We start from the raw sequence: 16,633 nt of genomic DNA on the forward strand, positions 1-16,633 counted from the left end.
CTCTTTCCTCGTCCACCTCTATCGGCGCAGTTTGAATCATGAAAGGGGTACAAAACCGCAAATATTCCCGACCTCTTTATGCAACTTAATGGTCAAACAATTATTATTACAAAAATGCAATGGAAAGGAGAAAAACAAAAGGAAAAAGGCATACGAAGAAAATAGAGAGAAGTTAGCACTCAGCCCTATTTAGTTCTCTAATGAAGGTTAGCAGTCCGTACGCCAATATTTGGTAGAGCATTCAACTCACCAGGCTGGTCGCAGCCGCCGCTGTTGCGAGGTCTGGCTTTCCACTGATGCTCCTACCAGCAACGCGAGGCAATGCTGACCCAGGAGTCGTTGTAGAAGTAGTTGTACTTCGTTTGGGGGTGGACGGTTGGACACCGCTCACCGTTGAGTGGCGCTTTCCGGCTATCGGCTTGACTGGAGAGCTACCTGAGACATCTCGGCTACGGAGAAAGGTGCCATGCTTGAGACTCGTACTAGGTGGTTCTGGAAGTGGGCGACCTGACGACGGGGTTGATAGAGTATTCCCCCGCTTGGCTGGGGAATTCAAACTCGCTGTATATGTCCTGGGCCGCGAGGGCATCTTGAGCCCTGTTAGGAATTCATGTCTGAGGGCATCGTGCGGACTAAGTCGGCGAGACGGGTCCCAACGAAGGCAGCGGGAGATGAAGTCAAGGAAAGCCTCGTCGTCGCATTTCAGGACCTGCCTGAGCTCCTTCGAACTTGGGCGCCGACGTCGACCTTTTGAGGAGACCGTCAATCTCGGTTTGCCCAAGGAATCAAAGAAGAGCTTCTTCCGTGTACTCTTCTCAATCAAGTGTTTCTCTGGAGGCCCGAAAACCTCCATGATACAAGCAAGCTGCTCTTGTTCATTCTCTCCCGGGAAGATCGGATATCCCGTGTACAGCTCAGCCAAGATACATCCCAGACTCCACATGTCAATGGGCATACCGTATGACATGCCAAGAATGACTTCTGGTGAGCGGTAAAAGCGACTCTGAATATAGGTATACACCTTCTCGTTCTCGAAACAGCTAGAGCCAAAGTCGATAACTCTGATCTCGGAACTCATTGGGTGTACAAGGAGAATGTTCTCGGGCTTGAGATCGCAGTGGATGACTTTCTTGGTATGGAGAAGCACCAGTGTACTCAAAATCTGTTTCGTAAAACGGCGGATGACCTTGACTGAGAAACCTTTGAAGTCGTGTGCTTTGATGAATTCATATAAATTCATTCCGAGCAGTTCTGTAGATATGCAGAGGTGACCCCGGAAGTAGAAGCTTTGTGTGAAATTGACAACACTATGCCGACGATGAGGATCCCACTCTTTGAGCTTTTGAAGCAGATTAACCTCAATCAAGGCTTGCTGGTGGAACCTCTTCTTGTTGCGGATGATCTTCACAGCAACTAATCCGCCTGTTTTGTGATCAACACATCTTAGAACTTGACCAAAGCTTCCCTTGCCCAAAACATCGATGACTTCGTATCGGTAGGCTAGGTGGTCCCCAATGACAATATTGTAATCACCGCGATCATCGTCGTAGCCGAAGTTTGCGGCCTGCGCATTCAAGTCCCCTACATGTTTCTTTGCATGTTGAGTTCCGCAGAAAAAGATATCTTTGAAGTCAATAATTTCACCACGCTCAAAGATGTTAAGATTTGCCATTTTGAGAGCCTGAGCTGGGCTGACACGTTCTTTCGGTCCAGCTTTGCGGCGCAGCTCATCCAACTCTTTCGCCGCGTTTTCGAAATCTTTGCGCCTGCCATTCAGTTTCCGCATCTCATCGTCAGCTATCTGAATATCGGGGTCAACGTTTAGATCAGAAGACGTGGAGTTGGCGGCAGCGCTCGACTTCGCAGAGTTGAGGATCCTGTGAACTGGGGAGAGGATTGACGATGCAGAACGATGGGATGCGACATCACTATGACGCGACTCGTTCGAGATGCTGTGCTCTAGAGCAAGACTCTGTTCGCTGCTGAAACTGGGTTTCCGTATTGGCGAGCCTGCCGCGTTTGATACAGAGACCTGTCGCTTTGACTTGAAATAGCTTGGCTTAAGCGTGGGACTTATATTTTTGGCCGTTGATAGGTTATTCCAGGTTGCAGACGCTGGAAGCCTAGGTGGCGGCATGGGCTCGAGTTTAGTGGGATCTGTACTTGCGTCCGTTACCTGTTGAGGTCTGGAATTGCTCCTATGACGGGTTATCGTAATCTTATTCCTCAGAGAGGACCCAGAAGTGCTGTTGTTGTCAGGATCAGACGGGGTAGACATCTGACTGATCGTTTCTGCATTGGAAGAGAAAGCAGAAGACTGGGTTTGAGGGCGTGGACCCGTCAGTTTGTGAGACTGTGATACTCTGTAAGAGTAATCCGCACTGGCCTTTTGGCGTAGATTATTGGCATCACTATTGCTCTTCGGGAGCGAGTACGAGACATAAGGCGAGTTTGTCCTTGCCCCAGAAGGAGTGTTGTCGAAAGATGCCAATGCGCTGGAGCTGCTGGCTGTCCTCAACGTAGCACCCGAAGACGTACTCACAACAAAATGCGCGGTGCTGCTCCTTGCTTGTGTGCGTGGTACAGCGTCATCTTCGACAGCGAAGAAATTAGCTTTTGAGGCAGTAAGAGGGGTACTTGGAGTCTTTGCGACAACCTGACCCGTTGGCGTATGTGATTTCGCATCCTCCTCTCGGTCTTTCATGGCTTGGATCTTGTTTGTCATCGGTGTACCCAAAGGTAGCAAATTCAACGGCGGCAATTTCAGTGGCTGAAGGTTCCTTTTGCCCAAGCTCGCGGTTGGTTTGTGCTTGGTTTCCGGAGTCTTCAACGCTCGTTTGGCAGGCAGATCCATTGTGTCGTCTTCAGTTGCGCTAGCTGTAGGGTTTGTATCCGACTCCGTGTCCGACTTGCCTTTCAAAACAGCAATATCCACCGGAAGGTGTGATTTGCGAGGAGCTGTGCAATTTGGTTGCTCGGGCTCCCCCTTCGGAGACTCGTAGGCCTTAGGAATAGCAGGAACAGGAGGTACTTCCTCGTCTGCTGCCACAGCATGCTCTACACGAGGTTTAGGTGTAGGGAGCCTAGAAGACGATGCAGCCTGAGCAAGCCGGGTTTGTAATGATCCCCCGGAATTCCTTGCCGAGTTATGACTTGTGGTCGACGACAAAGATAGCCCAGAGCTATAGGATTTACGGGACGGATCAGGGGTGGTTCTATTGGAGGAAGGAGTCACACTCTTCCGAGGAATATAGGACGGCGACTGTGCGCATGAGCGAGGACGGACGGGTAATATATCGGTCTGCGTCGGAGGAGTATAAGGCAAAGGAGGCGCCTGAGGTGCCGTTGACATGCGCTTCAGCCGTCGTGCGTCCGTCGGACTTATAGTACGAGCCCCCAAGCCTGTCGCGTGCGGGGGCATCACAGAAACCCTCTTTGATGCAGACGATGGGGTCGTAAGCGGTGCTTGTGCATGCTTGACTGGCGTTCGGACGGCATTGGTTGACGAAGATCTGGAATGATCCGCAGATCCAGAGGTGGTCAGGAAGGTTTCGCGAGGTTCCCTCGACGGAGGCTGTAGGGATTTGGCTTTGATATTTCGTGCACTGGTTGGTAGTCTCGTTGCATCGTTTGGCATAGATTCAAGATTTTGAGTGCGTGGGTGCAGAAAGTTGTGGCTTGTGTCGGCACTAGCTTCCTACTCGACAAGCTTTGTCGCCTCGCAGAAGGAATCGAACCTTGTCCTATGGACTTACGTGAATTCCGTGGAGCAGCGTTGTTTGCATTTGGCGGTTGGGCGAGACTTTGACGACGACTTCGAGTAGCTGTAGCCAAGGTCGGTGGTCGGGAGGGCACCGAGTCGCTCGGAGGGGTGCTAATGGTCACACTTTTCCTCCTAATAGAGTTGCTCCTCATCCGTCTAGACATACCGTTCTCATCATTCTTATTCAGAGCGGAATTGATTGGGGGGAAGCCTGAAGCAGCGCCCGCAGTTCGGGGCAAGGGAAACTGATTGAGACTTGATTCCGTCATTATGCTGTTGTGGAAGTCGTCGAAATTGACGGGCGTGAGGAATTCTGCGTTCTCGGGTGGAGTCTGGTTAAGGTCTGTTTTCAAAAGATTGCCCATGCTTGTGGATCGCAGGCTAGCAGGGAAATTGTTACTCTCCGTCGAACCATTCGTGGAATCGATTGACGAGTTAACGGAGTGGAAGAACGACCCGGGGTGATTGCTATAACAATATGGATCAGAATCATACAATATACCAGAAATCCAGAGTATTGGGCCTGGCGGGAATGCGTGTAGGGGAGCAGCAAGGACACGAAAGCGAATGGGGAAAATGAAGGGAGAAAGCTCCGTCTACCTTCTTCGAGCAGGCTCCTGCGGTCGCGGGCCTTGCGGTGCCTTCTGATCTCGAATTGAGAACCTCCTCCTGCTTGTCACATTTGAGTTTGATCCCCTTGTCTCGGTTGACGAATAGGATGCTTCTGAAAGAAACGGTGTTGAGGCGTGTTTTTGCAACCGTCTGCGTGGGGGACCTTCTGCTGCAGTACAACGAAAAGACGTTAGCGGCCAGCTGCAATGGAAACATTTCCATCGCGCCGGGTGAACATACCTCCTGAGCCTGAATCTTCATTTCGAGACGGACTCGACGACCTCGATTGAACCTTACGCGACTGCCCCTTCCCTGAATATGGCTGGGCCGGCAGCTTTTCCGGCATCCTCAGACTCTCCGACTGTGTCGTCCCCGAACGAGATACGGATGCACCTAGGGCAAGAAACTGGTGGCTGAATGGCGATAAATTCGATGTAGAATCCCAATCGCAATGGGATTTAGGAGTAGATGACTTCTCTGTCTCTCAAACAAAGGAGTGCCTTGACCAACAATGTCGCGCGACCCAGCAACGGTGGTTAGCGGTCCATTGCGGGGGTCAAGAACAGCAGTCTCTGTTCCAAAGTATAGAAGGGCAAACCGAAGGGGAAAGAGACCTCCGGGGGAAAAGTTGATCGCTGTCCAATCTCGTTTCAAATTCCCCTGAAGGAATAAATATCGGCGCGGCGGCGATGTCGATGACGGAGGGAGACTCTGCCTGGGGCAGCAGTTCTGATGGACTTTTTGGCGGTAGGGAAAGAAAGTTACGGGTCGTATATAACCAACCGGTAGAACAAAGCAATGAGGAGGAAGGAGCCAAGAAAGAATTTCTTTAATCAACAAATCTAAACAATTATCCCTCGGCTTGAAACCTGCCAGGACCTGCCAGGTGTAAGAAAATAACTATTAAGAAATAGGGAAAAAAGAAAAAAAAGATAGAAAGAGAAGTTGAAATCCCGGTGGAGACCTGGAAGAAATTACCTGTAAACATAACAAGCCTCAACTAAGAGATCAACCTCTAAACAACCATCGCCAAAAACCCCCCTGCTCCTTTTTGCTGCGAGAGTGACCCCGTTGCATGCCTGCAAACAGCACAAACAATGTTGTGTGTTGAGATCGAACCCCCAAAATATGGATATTAGGTTATACTATGCATTACCTAAGGTATACCCAAGGTAAGGCTGCCAACCTAGTCTAATACATACCGGGCAATACCAAGGCGGTACCCTGTTGGTAAAATAACCATGGGGTTGGTATTGTCATGATGATACCCCCCCCGATAAGCTAGGTTCATTCACAGTGCTGATAGGAACTCGGCTCTCCGCCTTCTAGTAATGTGATGCATGTGCTTCCGCTTGCAAACAGCCGAGCGACTTTCATCTACTGCTATTGTCCGCCGTCGGAAATGTTTTTGCTTACTATCGATCTCTTCCGGTAGCTGAATATAACATGGAAGAACATACTTCGGACGCTATCGTCAACCGTGACGAGCCTGTCCCTGTAATCTCCGTGGGGAAACAAGGGGACGAATCAAGAGATTCTAAACCTTCTGCTGGACATCCGCGATCCATCTCGGGTGCTGGTCGGTCCTTGCAAGATAAACTATTCGCCAAGTATGCCCTCACCGGATCCTCTCGAGTTTCTGATCTCTACGGGCTTCTGTCGCTGACTAGTTGTAAAAAGACTCTTGCAGCAAGTAATCCCGGCAGAAGATGTCGACGACGACTCTGTGGTCATGGGCGACAAGCGGCCTGTCGATCCCAAACGGCCGGCCTTCAGTCTGCCCCTGATGGCTAATAACTTCCGCAGATTCAATGCAAGGTATGTATCATGTATCTGGGCGTGTGGTCTGGACACGAGCACAGACTGAAATCGTTGGCAGAATTGGGATTGTATTCTCATTTCAGACGCGCATGGAGCGTTTGCTCAGCTGGAAAAAGTCTTCCCATACTTTCTCTTTTCTTTTCGTCTACTCTTTCGTCTGCTTAGACCCTCATCTCCTCGTAATCATACCCATCGCTTCTGTCTTACTGTTTGTGATGGTCCCCGCGTTTCTGGCACGCCATCCTCCACCTCCATCAACATCAACATCCAGTATCACTCCTTATTACTCATACCAAGGCCCAGCACTTGCACCAGCCAAGACGATCAAGCCGGCACCAGAGACATCTAAAGATTTCTTTCGGAATATGCGGGACTTGCAGAATTGTATGGCCGATTTCTCTGACATACACGATGCAACGGTTTCTGCATTCGCGCCTCTGACGAACTTCTCCAATGAAAAGGTGTCGTCCGTTGTCTTTCTAGTCTGTACAATCATTACGGCTCTGTTGTTCCTGACTGCGCACCTCCTGCCGTGGAGATATATACTCCTTGTGGGTGGCAACGCTGCTATTCTGTCCAGCCACCCCAGCCTCCAGGAACTATTCCAAAATATTGCAGGTGACCTTACAAATGAACCCGCTGGGGATGCTCTCACAACATCCAACAATGGCAAGAAGGATACAGTGGACGTCCTAGGCGTACCCCTGCCATCTTCTCCCTCCGCAACCATGTCTTCATTAAGGTCTTTGGCAGATATCTCCCTAGACACGTATCCCGAAGAACGTGAGGTGGAGATCTTCGAAATTCAATACCGCTCTCTGGCCCCTTATTCTGACGCACAATGGGACCACTTCATTTTCAGCCCCATGCCATACGACCCACTATCCCCATTGCGTATTGCTGGAGACCGTCCTAAAGGCTGCCGGTTCTTCGAGGATGTTCAGCCGCCTTCTGGCTGGGCTTGGAAAAGCAAGAAGTGGGAACTTGACCTAGATTGCCGCGAGTGGGTCGTGGAACGAATGATTACTGGTGTCGGCTTTGAAGTTTCAGAAAGTACCCCTGACGAAAGCGCGGCTAATGACGAAATTGGGGGTTGGGTCTGGGACGCTGCATTAGGTAATGAGGAGTTTGACTCCGACTTGAAATCGTCCGGAATGGGAGATGTGAAGAAGGTCAAGCGGAAAGGAAAGGGACGCGCGTCGCAGGATTACGAGGAGAAGGGAGGTACTGGACCATCAGTGATGGGGGAATGGAGAAGACGACGATGGGTACGAATCGTTCACAGGACAAGTATGCCAGCGGAAAGCGATAAGGCATATACGGCCAGTGAAGATAGAGATTGATGCTGAAAGTACGCATGATCTGTAGCTGTTGACGGGAGTTAATTTGTAAATAATGCATATTCTTTCTATGAATAATATTCATATGCGCGGTATCCACCCGGATGGTGATATAAACTAGTGTCCATGGTCAAGTATCATCCTATAAGGGATCGGTGACGCATTAAACAATTCAGCCGGATATCTCAGAGAAGCACATTAGAGATACACGGCTTTTGAGCGCTGAACTACGCTGCCCAACAATCTCAATAACAATACATATATAACATTTAGATATCTTCTCAGCCATTGTATACAACCGTATATAGCAGGAGACCAATGTGATGGCCTGCGCCGGCAGCATCGCCGTGAAAATATATAAACGCGATATCCAGATATGTTAACTTGTCTCAGTATATATGACCGTCAGGGTAATCCCACTGGGTATCCGGAGACGATCTTGCAAGATGCCAAGGTTATTCTAATATTCCTATTCTCTTAAAGTGATGAAGTGCTCTCCAAATCACTGCTCAATATTTCTTACCTGACTCTAAACGGCTTGCCGTAGTTGGGCTAGATAGCGCATGCCATTTGCAAGATTATCAACCTAATCTAAGTCCACTTCCTTCCGTAGAACTGGACCTTAGCTCTCGGATATGTGATACAGATCGCTGCTGAATAGTTATTTGATTAAAGTCAACGTAATAGGGCTTCCACAATTTCTAAAAGTGTGTAACTCTATAAACGAGACTGAAGTAGCCAAGCAAATGCTCAGAATATTCTGTAATCAACACATCTCCTACACTCTAATTAGCGAGTATCTGACTTTTCCCTCCAAGGGCGACAGTGCCATGCTAAAAAAGTAGAAAATATGTTAGACCGAGAGAATATCTACTTTAGTCATGTCGGTTTAATATAAGACTTCTTGAAGATGAGCCCGTTGCTAGGCAAATATATCACGTGCCAACAACCAAGACATCTCCAACATCAAGATACTTAGATTGTACAAGTATCCTTCTTGTCCGGGAGAGACCACACTGAAATGTTATTACAAAGCAGAAGGTGTTTGGTTCCTATGTCTATTCTCTACTATTCCCGTTTGTATGCAATTCCATGCCGGCCATTGTCCACTATGACCGGGGGAAAGGAAGGCTCCGATACAAAACTTTTAGGTACCATCTCTTGCCGTAGTAAGCGTTGACTGCTCATAAATTTTTAGATTGTGATCCAGGGGATCTCTACACTTATTCGGCTCAGCGATAGATCTGGAACGAGGCGCAGCAGCTGCAAAACAGATACGTTTCATTCGATCTAAATGCTTTGATCAAAATCGCGGAGGAGGCAGCTGGGGATGATGCGGTTTGCGTCAACATCTCGAAGCTCCCGAAAGGGAACTTTAACAAAGCGTTTCTTGCTACCATGCAGGACGGACGGGAGTTAGTTGTTAAAATCCCACATCCAAACGCAGGACCTAGCCACTACACAACCGCGTCTGAAGTGGCAACAATGCAATATGTGCGAAGCCCCAGAAGGCAAACCAAACATACAGTTGGGATACGTCTTTGTTCTAACGTCTTTTAAGGCAAGGGAAAACCTCCACCTTCCTGTCCCTAAGGTTATCACTTACTGTTCCCGGGTCGTGGAGAGTAAACTAGGTTCAGAGTATATTGTTATGGAAAAGGCCCAAGGGATTGAGCTTAGCCGCATGTGGGAAAGCCTTAAGCCGCGGGACAAACTCTCAATCACGAAGCAAATTGGCTCCATCACCTCCACACTCTCTAGGGCAGGGTTTCCATATCATGGTTCATTATACCTTCGGAAGGATGTCTCAGAGTCTGAAAGTATCAAATTTGATGATACCTTCGCAATCGGACCGACAACAGGGCGAGCGTGGTTTGATGACAGAAGAGGTGAGGTTGATATTGATAGAGGCCCCTGTAAGTTCCCTCATCTCCCCACCAAGTATACATCAAGTTGATTGCGTCGTATACTAGGGGCAAGTTCGAGCAGCACCATGAATGCGCTGGTTAAGCGAGAGCTAGCCTGTGTGAGTAAATTTTCAAAATTTCCTCGAGATAGCCAACAGGGCATTTTCAATGGACCTGGTGGTTATCATCCTACAAAAGAAGCAAAATTGCCTGTTCTACAGGACTTTCTTAACATATATCAACATATCCTACCAAAAGATGATGGGCTCAACGCGGGTATAATCTGGCACAAATCTACACTCCGACAACATCTTCGTTGACCAAGATAAACCCACCACGATAACGAGTATTATCGACTGGCAAGCTGTTCCTATTTATCCGATGTTCCTTATTGCCCATCATCCATCTCTTATAGAATTTGATGGCCCGAAGCCAGAACGGTTCGTTCGACCTAGCCTTCCGGAGAATATCAATGATCTTAATCCCCAAGACAAAAAAGCCGCTAGTGAGCTGTTTCTTGCACAGACGCTCTGGCTTTACTACGAGACACAAATGTATAAGGAAGCCCCGGACTTACTTCATGCATTTCAATATCGGGAAACCTTGCAGTCTGAGCTATTAAGTCTAGTGGGGTCAATATTTGATGATGGAGAACCACATGTCCAAAAGCTTCTTGCTGATGTCACGAGAGATGATGCTTGGAGGCAGCTAGTTGGAGAGGATAATCGCGGCAACCCAAGGGTTCCGTGCCCATTGAGCTACACAGAACATGACTTGGTTAAGCAGGGCGAGGAGTACGCCAAATGGGAGAGAGATGTCGAGCGGAAAGCGCAAGTGATTAATGAGTTAGGAGTGTATACAGGCTGGAACGGGGCCGTGTCTCCTGATGATTATGATGAAGTTGTTAGGAGACTCAAACTTGCCAAAAAGAGGTTTTTAGATCGGGAATCAAAATCTTCTGAGGAACGGGTGTTGTGGGAGAAGGCATGGCCTTTCGAGGATAAAGCCAGTGAATGAAGGGCACCTTTCCATAGCAGGTTGGTAACCGGAATGATATGACATGATATGGATATCAACTAATATTTCCCAAATAGGTTTGATAGGGTAGATTCCTCCTTTATCAAAACCACTACCGCCTCCGATCATGTCGCATACTCTCTCAGATCCTGCAAGTCATTGAGGTCATTCCTCGTCTATCTGGAACCAGAAGTGTGCATTGTTAATGAGTGGCCCAAAACACCACCAAGATGAAACCAGGGCTCAGTGAATGAACAATGAGTTTGAATTTAAGCAAATAGCCGATTGGCTGCATAATTATAGATCCTCAGGTGTCAGGCCCTTGGTAAAGATAGTTTTTTTGGGATGCCTTTTCTTCATCCTCCTCGGAATGGACGAAATTGCTAGCTGTGCATTTTCGGTCCAAGAAGGTCAAAAGGTCACGAAAGGACAGGAGCTTGGCTCATTCTATCTTGAAGGATCATACCATTTCCTCATTTCTGGATCATTTAACGACATGGAGTTTGATCAAGATACCATAATCCCTGTTAACCTACGCATCACCTGTTGCTCCGAAGGGTGAATTGCTCGCCCGTCACTAGGCGATTATGACAACAATGAATATGCATAAACAAAAACACGGGAAAGGAATACATAAAAGGCCATGTAAGAGCGAATATAAGTAGATGGTGCCAGCTTTTGAAAAGTGGAGGAGTAACAGGAATCCACGAAAACAACAATATCGTTCAAGAGTGAGTTCAGACCCAGCAACAACCATCGATATCATCCCAGAGCATACTTCCAGAATCCTAACTCCCAAATCACTAGGGTCCGGGAAAAGCCAAGAAGAGACGTAACCTGCCAACACGGCATGAACGAATGCAAAGGCGACAAATTGCTCGTGTGTTCCGAGAAACACGCAGACTCTATCGGCGATGCCCTGGATTTTAATACCTGTGTGCTATCGGATTATGAGCGCGTTCCGGATAAGGGATTAATTGAGGAGTATGCGTAGGAGCATAACGTCGATTATCAGAAAATCAGTGACTGCGCGAACAGTGAAGAAGGCCTAGAGCTTTTGATTAGCAGCGTCGAGCGTAGCATTGCCGCGAACGCGAATGCTAGTTGCACTGTTCGTGTGGATAATAAGGTGTGGTGCATCCGGGATAGCTATGAGTGGAAGTGCCCACCTGGTCGTGGTGTTGTTGAGAATTTGGTTCGGGAGATTGAGAAGTTATCCGGGGATGGAGAGGACGACACTGGGTACCTGTAGCTGGCTAGGTAGCGCTGAAGCTATGAACTGCTAGCAGAGGTTAGTTTGCTAGATATTAACAGCATAGTGGATACGTTTGTGTTGGAGAATAAGTAAATTAATTTACTAAAATTTTACAGGTCCTGAATAGATCCATCTCACTGCGCGGATTCTCAACATTAAAGAGCGAATATTAATCTTGCTACATTATAGGATCCTCGCTAACACGATTAAAGTATACCATGCTCACGCCAGTGAGATAGAGTACGAAATATTCCACCGCGGTTTCTGGGGTGGATCAGGATTAAACAATATATTGAAGGATGTTCGGGTTGCATGATATCACAAATCAACAGGCTCCTGGGTGAGGTATGCCGTGAAGGTGATTAATGGTTGTGTAGCATCCTTTGCACCCTTTGCGACCAAATCCCTCATGCGTGGTCCATAATAGCCAAAATCCTCAAAATACCCCATAGTTTCAACTAAGCTATCGGCATGGTCAGGGGGAAGATAACTTCTAAATGTATCCAATGGCACCTGCTTATACTTGACTGTCTTTCCGAGGGAGCTGCTCAGCAGGTTCGCAACATCGTCAAATGAATAGAGCTTCTCGGCCGCAGCAATCACCTCGCCCTCAAATCTGTCCGGCTCTGAAAGAATCGCCCCCACAAACTTCCCCGAATCAGTGATATCGATGAGTGGCAGCAGTGTATCGGGAGAGACGAAATTCACAATGCCATACGTCCCATCACCCAGATCCTGAGGCTTCATCACGTTGTGGAAATTCTGCATATAGCACCCTGGGGCAAAGAATGCACTCTTAATCGGCAAGGACCGGATGTATTGCTCGGTTTCTGCCTTGCTATCGTAGTAATCAACCTTACGATAGCGGCCGTGGGAGATTTCCGTTACGTTAGGCAGGGTACTGTAGATTATGTACTCGAGCCCTGCGGCCACTGCGGCATCTGCGATAGCCTTCCCTTGTGCAATTTCACGGGCCTTTTTATAGGCCTCAGTGGTGAGAATGAAAACGGTGCTCGCACCATCAAGGGCTCGTTGAAGGGATTGAGGGTCATCTGCATCGGCCTGGACAATTTCGACTCCCTTGGCTTGGAGGTTGTGAGCGGTAGGCTGAGAAGGGTTACGAGTCACGGCTCGAACACGGTAAACCTGGGAGAGCTGAGGATCGTTGAGGACATGGTTGATGACGGAACCGCCCTGGTTTCCAGTGGCTCCAAATACGACCAGTATCTTGGACATGATGATGGGTGTGGAACTCTTCAACGACAGATTGAAACTGTATAGTACGGGATGGAATGGATCGCTGTTTTTAAGTTCTATAGCAGGCCCCGAGATGGGCTTTTCATAACTGTGACTAATACCTACCTGAATTTCTAATCAGTTATGACAAACCACGAACAACAATCCCCGGAAAAGAAGAGAAATGTCTCCGAGGTTACAGGCAACATAAGCCTAGGGGGCTTTTTGACTCGGTTCCCCAGGGCTCTTCATTCATCGGCCGAAGTTGACCATCGAAGGTTGCTCTTGGCATTTTCGGCCGAAGGAGTTTCGGCGATTGGCACGATTAGATCCTCATTGAGAAATCCACCTGTGTTCTAGACTCCACATCCCCACTCAAGTATATGCCGCAACTGTGAAGGTTGGTTACAGTTTCGGTTCTCTAACTTTCACCTCAACCAAAAGTCTCCGCCAGTATGCCTGGACAAACTTTCAGCACACTCCTGATCAAGCCAAGCCCTTTGCAACGGGTTTAACGACGCACTAGAGGTTGTGATACCCGACCTGATGAAACGCCGCGAAGTTGAGAGCCAGGACTCCGTAGTCAGACGATTGTTCTGATCTGCTTGAGCTGAGTACCGAGTCCTGCCCAGTAATTTTGTATAATGTGAACGGAACTAAATTCTGTATGCCTGTGCTGCAGCAGAATATGACAACCTCTGAACCCCATATCGCTTCCAGACGCTAACGACTTGAGTTGGTGGCTGAGGTCTGTTCAATCGTACTATTGTGATCTAGTTCTGCCAATATAATGGCCGTGGCACTAAAACAGCATCATAGCGGGTCTCATCGGCTGTTCTTTCAGGGATCTTTAGGCGCCCCACAATACCGAGGTTCTAAAAGATGCACCGAACTGGGGATCTCCCTTAGATATTGAAATGGGCCAAGAAATTGGCATTAATGATGACGACGCCGTGCAGCTGGTAAGTGCTAGCATTCCGCTGTACAGTATTATCGTTCTCATAGGGTGATGACATGGTGCAATCTTGAGGTATGTAAGCCACACCAAGATTCGGAGATAAGGGAGTAGAAAAGGAGAAAAGGAGGACGGTGGTGAAGAAAGGAGAAGAACAGGATACAGCTGGAGTCCTTCCGGATGAACTATATAAGACAGACCTGCCCTGGGGACTCCATTACCATCTTTATTCTTTATAGAGCAATCAACTTCTATCCAAAGCATTCCAATTGGAAGAAGTAGCACCGCAGCTCAAAAATGAAACCTTCCACCTACCTTACGCAGCTCTTGATAGCTGCAAACCTCGCCCTTGCGCGCAGGGTGACCTTTCCCAGCCGCAACTTCACTATTGTCGGCGAACTCTACCTCCCCGAGTCCTCAGCTCCCAACCGCAATGGATCCGCCATTGTAGTCGGCCATCCCTACGGAGGTGTGAAGGAGCAAACCGCCGGCTTGTATGCAAAGCACCTTTCTGAAAACGGATTCCTCGCGCTGGCATTCGACGCCGCGTACCAGGGAGAGAGCAGCGGCTCTCCCCATTTTCTTGAAGATCCCGGGCAGCGAGTTGAAGACTTCAAGGCCGCCGTGAGTTACCTCACTACTCTGGACGAGGTTAACCCGGAGAATATCGGAGCCCTCGGTATCTGCGCCTCGGGTGGCTATGTCCCTTTCGCGGCCCAGACCGATCTGCGCATGAAGGCCGTTGCAACTGTCAGCGCCGTCGATGTCGGAAGTCTCTTCCGTGAGGGGCTGAAGTACACCACTGGAGCATTTAACCGCACTGTTATTGAGCAGCGACTGAAGCAGGCTGGCGAGCTCCGTACGGCCGAAGCGCATGGTGCTGAACCTGAGCTGTCTCCAATCGTTCCTGAAGACCCGAACAACCTGCCTCCCGACCTTCCCACCTTGTGGCGCGAGGCTAGCGAATATTACCGTACCTCTCGTGGATATCACCCCCGGGCCCCGAACCGCGTTGTTACTCGCAGTCTGGACCAGGTTGTCAACTTCTGGGCCTTTAACCAGAATGCCTTGATCTCGCCCCGTCCCTTCCTTGTCATTGCGGGTTCTGCCGCTGATTCCCTTTACTTCAGTCAGCAATCGTATGACCGTGCCTTAGAGCCCAAGGAGCTCTTCCAGGTCCCCGGCGAGACCCATGTCGGACTCTATGACAACACTACCGTCAGTGGTCCTAAATTGGTCAGCTTCTTTTCTCAGCATCTGCCGAAATAGGGATGTACAGTTGGATTCAGGGATGCGGCGGAATGCAGGGTGTGGCCGAAGTTCCCTTACATGTAACTGTATCTCGTATGTATTAGGGATATATTTGTTCTTGAAGTGAGAAGTGTATTCATAGTTGGAGGGTTGATTTATACTTAGTTACAGCAACTAAGGATCTAATAGTCAATTAAAGATGTCGCATAGGCTACCGAAAATCGACGCAGCAATGTACTCTCTTGACACGAGGCGTCATTAAACGCTGTGTAGGGCGTATCTATTCCCTCATAAACAATAGCACTATCTATTCCGGACTTAGAGGAGGAGTACTGCCTGCAATATAGACAATTTTGTAATCCGGTAAAAGCTAGGCAGTGTATATGATGATATATAGACTATAGAGGAAACTACACGACTCTAGATCTGCAATGCGCTGTATTCTATCTATAAATACCTATACTAGAATATAGGCCGATTTCCTGCCTTCTCAAGAGGCAGGTTTGCTTATTGTCTCTAATTATAGATGGCTGGACTATCAATCACTCGAGTTGATATTTATGCAGGAAAGCAATACTGTGAGATTCGTAGGTATTTGAATTTTCCTACTGGGACGTCTGTGACGAACATCGCAGAGTCTCATCTTTCCAGGATTCCAAGTCCTCCGCGGAAGTTTTAAGATCTGCTTCTAGTAGAGCAATTGTTTCGGCACCCATCAATAACCGCCTCGGCAAGGGTCGCTGGGCCTGTCCTGTGACAACGTCTAAGAGCACTCTAGCCAACTGTTCTGGTGTCGAGAACATCTCCTGAACTGCAGGGTTGCTCATATATGCTAGCAACTGATTTAACGGGGAGGTAGGGGTATCATAAGCAGGATGGCGAGCGGCAAACTGGATATTCGAACCAAAGTCTGTCTTGATGCCTCCAGGGGCAACCACCATGAATTTAATGTTCCAAGCAGGATCCACCTCCTTGGCAAACGATTCAGTGAAGCTGCCAAGGGCGAATTTGCTATCGAGATTTTAGCAACAGAAACGAAAACATTGGAGAACATGATGGTTTCAGAGCGATATTTGAAATAAGCTGAGATACGAAGCCGGATTTTACCTACCTAGCGTGATAAAATGCACTTCCGGGAAATGTCACAAGCCCACCAATGGATGAGACTTGCACCACAGTGCCACCCTGACCTGGAGGGTTTGCCTCTCGAAATATGCGAACGGCCTGTTGTGTAAGGAAAACCGGACCCCAAAAAAGAGTTTCCATTTGAAGACGGGCGTCTGACTCCGGCACTGTTTCGGTGTCGCCCATCACGGCGTACCCGGCATTGTTGACTAATATGTCAATGCGGCCAAACTTCTCTACAGCAGTAGACAAGGACTGCGTGATATTACTCTTCGAGGTGACATCCAGACCGAGTTTGAGAACACGAGGCCCGTCTGGTAGGTAGGAGAGAGATGCAACATTGCGAGCAGT

The 16,633-nt window shown here is 48.5% G+C and overlaps 7 protein-coding genes across 7 annotated transcripts; 4 read left to right on the top strand and 3 right to left on the bottom strand.

The window, feature by feature from the left end:
- Positions 1 to 143: 143 nt before the first annotated feature.
- ANOM_001887 (putative protein kinase) lies at positions 144 to 4,721 on the bottom strand (the record flags this gene model as incomplete). The annotated part of the gene is made up of 6 exons (XM_015547144.1): positions 144 to 197; positions 251 to 3,697; positions 3,756 to 3,874; positions 3,930 to 4,231; positions 4,364 to 4,544; positions 4,616 to 4,721. 6 exons carry the CDS (start codon positions 4,719 to 4,721, stop codon positions 186 to 188), a joined length of 4,167 nt encoding a protein of 1,388 aa, XP_015410338.1. The 3' UTR covers positions 144 to 185.
- Positions 4,722 to 5,821: 1,100 nt separating this feature from the next.
- On the top strand, positions 5,822 to 7,539 carry ANOM_001888 (PEX28-32 family peroxisomal membrane protein; the record flags this gene model as incomplete). Its single annotated transcript, XM_015547145.1, has 3 exons — positions 5,822 to 5,985; positions 6,056 to 6,193; positions 6,255 to 7,539. The coding sequence occupies 3 exons, from the start codon at positions 5,822 to 5,824 to the stop codon at positions 7,537 to 7,539; spliced, it is 1,587 nt and encodes a 528-aa protein (XP_015410339.1).
- A 1,239-nt stretch (positions 7,540 to 8,778) lies between these two features.
- Positions 8,779 to 10,460, top strand: ANOM_001889 (phosphotransferase family protein; the record flags this gene model as incomplete). The annotated part of the gene is made up of 3 exons (XM_015547146.1): positions 8,779 to 9,030; positions 9,098 to 9,452; positions 9,859 to 10,460. Coding segments are annotated over 3 exons (588 nt in total), but the record flags the coding sequence as incomplete, so codon positions are not given.
- Positions 10,461 to 11,310: 850 nt separating this feature from the next.
- Positions 11,311 to 11,712, top strand: ANOM_001890 (GILT family thiol reductase; the record flags this gene model as incomplete). The annotated part of the gene is made up of 2 exons (XM_015547147.1): positions 11,311 to 11,444; positions 11,499 to 11,712. The coding sequence occupies 2 exons, from the start codon at positions 11,311 to 11,313 to the stop codon at positions 11,710 to 11,712; spliced, it is 348 nt and encodes a 115-aa protein (XP_015410310.1).
- Positions 11,713 to 12,033: 321 nt separating this feature from the next.
- Positions 12,034 to 12,951, bottom strand: ANOM_001891 (NmrA/HSCARG family protein; the record flags this gene model as incomplete). The annotated part of the gene is made up of 1 exon (XM_015547148.1): positions 12,034 to 12,951. The coding sequence occupies one exon, from the start codon at positions 12,949 to 12,951 to the stop codon at positions 12,034 to 12,036; it is 918 nt and encodes a 305-aa protein (XP_015410309.1).
- A 1,252-nt stretch (positions 12,952 to 14,203) lies between these two features.
- ANOM_001892 (alpha/beta hydrolase) lies at positions 14,204 to 15,175 on the top strand (the record flags this gene model as incomplete). The annotated part of the gene is made up of 1 exon (XM_015547149.1): positions 14,204 to 15,175. One exon carries the CDS (start codon positions 14,204 to 14,206, stop codon positions 15,173 to 15,175), a length of 972 nt encoding a protein of 323 aa, XP_015410308.1.
- Positions 15,176 to 15,786: 611 nt separating this feature from the next.
- ANOM_001893 (uncharacterized protein) lies at positions 15,787 to 16,632 on the bottom strand (the record flags this gene model as incomplete). Its single annotated transcript, XM_015547150.1, has 2 exons — positions 15,787 to 16,168; positions 16,269 to 16,632. Coding segments are annotated over 2 exons (684 nt in total), but the record flags the coding sequence as incomplete, so codon positions are not given.
- Between the last annotated feature and the right edge of the window lies 1 nt (position 16,633).

Source organism: Aspergillus nomiae (genome assembly GCF_001204775.2).
Source record: "Aspergillus nomiae NRRL 13137 chromosome Unknown contig00032, whole genome shotgun sequence".
NCBI classification, from domain to species: domain Eukaryota; kingdom Fungi; phylum Ascomycota; class Eurotiomycetes; order Eurotiales; family Aspergillaceae; genus Aspergillus; species Aspergillus nomiae.